Raw genomic sequence first — 3,801 nt, 5'->3', positions numbered from 1 at the left:
AAACTGTGTATTGCAAGATGCTTTGCATACGCACATTTTAGACATAAAGCTCGTTAACAACACCTGCAAAATTACTTTTGGCATTCAAGTTCCTAGTCATTGCTAGAAACATTTAAGACGACTGCAAGAAGACAAACATTCATCTGCAGCACCGCACAGATAAACTGAAAAACCCGGCCACTAAAAAGATCCTCCTGTCATAAAGGTCCTGGCCACAAGATGACTGTCACAGGGATCCTCACTCTACCGAAGTCCATTAAGGTCTCTCAACCTCTCTGAGGCTGTACTGCCATCTCACCAGGTGCCCTCACAGCCTGCTAGTCAACAGCATGGAAAACCTCAGCTTCATACAAAATCATGCTCCACTAAACACTTGCTGAAAACGTATTTACAGTTTCAACTGTATCAGATCGCTTTCCTAAAGTAGTATTCAAATTCTGTATTTATATTTCCCCTCTTCTTTCTCCTGACCTTCCTGAAGTCTTTTCCCAAGTAACAGTGATACTTTCAGTAATGTTAAAAAAGGGGGGAAAAAAAAAATCCCAGAATAGTAGAGACTGAACTGGATTCAAACCATGCTGAAGCGAGCCAGCTATCTTTAACATGCTGAACATACCCTATGCAAATTTTAAAGGGGTGTTAACCGAGGATCACTGTTGTAATCTCAGTGCTTTGTAAACATGGTACTGCTCTACATCACTGCAGCTTCTTTACATCACTAAAGCTTCTTCCCATTCAGTTTTCTCGGTTGCAGAGGCTCACAGAAAGATGCAACTTCACAATCCATTTATGTAATTCCAACTCGAAATTTCTTTTGAGTAAATTGTTCTACGTGCTTATACTTGCAAGTATAACAACTATTATATTCAAAGCGTGCTTTTATCAAATAATCGAGAAAACAAGTTTATTAACTACAAAGCACATCCGAGAAAGTTTAGAACACACGAAATTATCAAACTAAAGAACATATTTTATTTTTAATAAAATAGTGGAGCATGAAAAATAATTGTATATTACAAATATATACAGCACAAAACTGTGCACCCCCAGCACAGTAAAGAGCATCACTCTATACAAAGCTTCCCTTTGCAGAATCTAGTGCTTCTTGATCTATTCATAGTGAGAATTTGTTTAACAATAGAAAGAGTCAATAAGCCCTTTGGGTCTCTTTGAATTGATCTCCCCCCTTTTTTTTTTGCACAAATCAGTCCAAACGTGTATAACATTGCCTTGATTTCCATTAAAAAGCCACAAAATGTAACACTAAAGGGTTTCTGAGGACTAGACCTCTTAGTTCTTTTGTTAAGAGATTTCTTTTGTTGTCTTTATGTACAGCAAAATACTTGTTTCTCTTTTCATGTCATGGTAAGAAAAAAAAATGTATTGCACATTATTCTTATTCACAAAGTTTGTGTCTGGTGCAGGAAGTTTCTCTTTTAGTGAAAGAATATTGGTGAGCATTATAGATTGAACCTATTTTTAGGCACTCCAAACCCACTAGGCTGAGAGGAGTTGTAAAGGATTTCTCTTTTTTTAAAGTTCGCACGGAAGTTGCTTTCACAGATAGCATACTTACTGAGGATAGGCCTCTTTGGGACCTTAGTTTCCCTAAAGAGACGAGGCTCACTTGGGCACTTTTAAAATAAAATCATTGCTCCATAAAACTTGACTATACCTTGTTACTCAGAAACCTGTAGGAAACCCAGCTCAGCTACATGAAAAAGTTAAATAGGGTGTTCTTTTAAAACAAACAAACTGAGGGCTGGATGAAGTACTTGACTACAAATTAGTAACAGAACAGACTGTTTTAATTCACAATATTTCTTTCACTGAAAACCTTTCCGTAAGTACATTTACCTTCAGTTTTTCACCAGGTCCTGAATTCAGCATGATACATTTTTTTGCCTTGAGATATTAAAACTGTTCTCTGACAAAAAAAGCACCATTTATTTTTTTAATTTCTGATGGCTACCGTGGACATTTCTAAGTCTGTAAAGTGAGATATAGTCTTTCCTAAAATCTGGTCACACACAAGTGGGTGGTTGTAATGTCGATTCATATTTTGCAAGGTGAGTTTTCTGTGGATGTTGAGGTTTTTTGTAGATTCCACTACTTGTAATAACACTTGCAGGTTTTCTCCTACTTCTCTTCTTTAATCTTCGACTACAAACATTTTGCCAGGACTGAAGAGTCTTGGAAGTCCAGATCCACATACCACTAGTAATGCCCACAACTAATAACATAAAAATTTTGACCATAAAAATCTCTACTGCTGGAATAGAGTTATTCATCATGCAGTCTAAATTTTTAGTCTGATTGTTCATCTTGCATTTCTGTTGAGTTGCCACAATTTTCCAATAATCCATATTAAGTCTTTCATAAAAATAGCAAGCTATCACACAAGTTGCAGGCACCGTATACAAGACTGAGAAGACACCAATCCTCACCATAAGTTTCTCCAGCTTGTCAGTATTTTCTCCACCTGTTTTCATCACCCTCCTGATATGAAAAAGGGCCACAAAACCAGAAAGAATAAAAGAAGTGCCAATGATTAGATAACAAGCCAAAGGAATGAGTACAAACCCCGTCAAGGCATTCACATCCATGCTTCCAACATAGCACAACCCTGTCAGCTCATCGCCAGCCACCCTTCTCATAACTAGGATCATTATGGTCTTCACAGCCGGAATGGCCCACGCTGCCAAATGAAAGTAGCTACTGTTTGCTTCAATTGCTTCGTGCCCCCACTTTTTCCCGGCTGCTAGAAACCACGTCAAAGTCAAGATTACCCACCACAAGGAACTTGCCATACCAAAGTAATACAGAACCAGGAAGACAATGGTGCAGCCAGTGCTCTCCAGTCCTTCCTGGATGACATAGAGTTGGCCGCTGTCCCTGTCACAGGCAATACTTTCAGCACCTGAGAAGAGGCGAATAATGTACCCCACCGAGTAGACGCAGTAGCACATTGAGAGGAAGATAATGGGCCTCTCGGGGTACTTGAAACGCTGAGGATCTATCAGGAAAGTGAGTACAGTGAAAGCACTGGAGAAGAAGCACAGGATGGACCAGATGGCAATCCAAATGACAGCGAACTGTTTGTCATCCTTGCTCCAGTACACATCAACCCCCGGAGTGCAGAGCGGCGCGCAGGAAGCGCTCTTTTCCACGTGGTGGAACTTGCCAGGGTTTTCACAGGAGGTTCTGCTGAGGCTGTCCTTATGCTGCTGCAGGTCGTGGCCGCTGCTGGGCCTCTGCGGACGAAACATGGGAGGCAGCATGCTGGACCCTCGGGGTGGCTCATCCGACCCGTTGTTGGGGGCTTCCATGCAGAGGTAATTGGGGTCGTTCTTGTTGGGCAGTTTGCTGCAGTCTAAGGAATCTGGCCATTTGAAATTGAACTGCTCCATAATAGGGGAGCATTTCAGCCTCGCCTGCTCACACATCACCCTGCAGGCTGGGATTGGAGTAGAAACCTGCTCCGTGCACATCGGGGCATAGAGGGAGCAGAGGAAAAATTTCAGATGGCTGTGGCAACCGTACTCCACCAAGGGGGCAAACTCGTGCAGCTGGATGGCAGCTTCCCGTTGGTTTTCGTGTCCCATCAGGTTAGGCATCCTCGTCATGTTGTACCCTATATCCTTGCACATGGGGATTTCTATCGGCTGGCACCTCCCGTCCCCGGGGCGGTCAATGTCTATGGAGCTTATCCCCGCGCAGAGGCAGGTCAGCCAGCAGAGCAGCGGCAGGCTCCGGACCAAGTTCCTCGTCGCCGGCCCCATAGTGGCGGCCGCGGCAGCC

At 42.6% G+C, this 3,801-nt stretch overlaps 1 protein-coding gene across 1 annotated transcript; it reads right to left on the bottom strand.

Annotated features, from left to right (window-relative positions):
• Positions 1 to 1,938: 1,938 nt before the first annotated feature.
• Positions 1,939 to 3,787, bottom strand: FZD10 (frizzled class receptor 10). Its single transcript, XM_010160481.1, has one exon. The coding sequence runs from the start codon at positions 3,780 to 3,782 to the stop codon at positions 2,025 to 2,027; it is 1,758 nt and encodes a 585-aa protein (XP_010158783.1). The 5' UTR covers positions 3,783 to 3,787; the 3' UTR covers positions 1,939 to 2,024.
• Between the last annotated feature and the right edge of the window lie 14 nt (positions 3,788 to 3,801).

The sequence above is a fragment of the Eurypyga helias genome, unplaced genomic scaffold (genome assembly GCF_000690775.1).
Source record: "Eurypyga helias isolate BGI_N326 unplaced genomic scaffold, ASM69077v1 scaffold22930, whole genome shotgun sequence".
NCBI lineage: Eukaryota > Metazoa > Chordata > Aves > Eurypygiformes > Eurypygidae > Eurypyga > Eurypyga helias.
The sequence above is the reverse complement of the archived record's forward strand: the minus strand, read 5'-3'. Positions and strand labels throughout refer to the sequence as shown.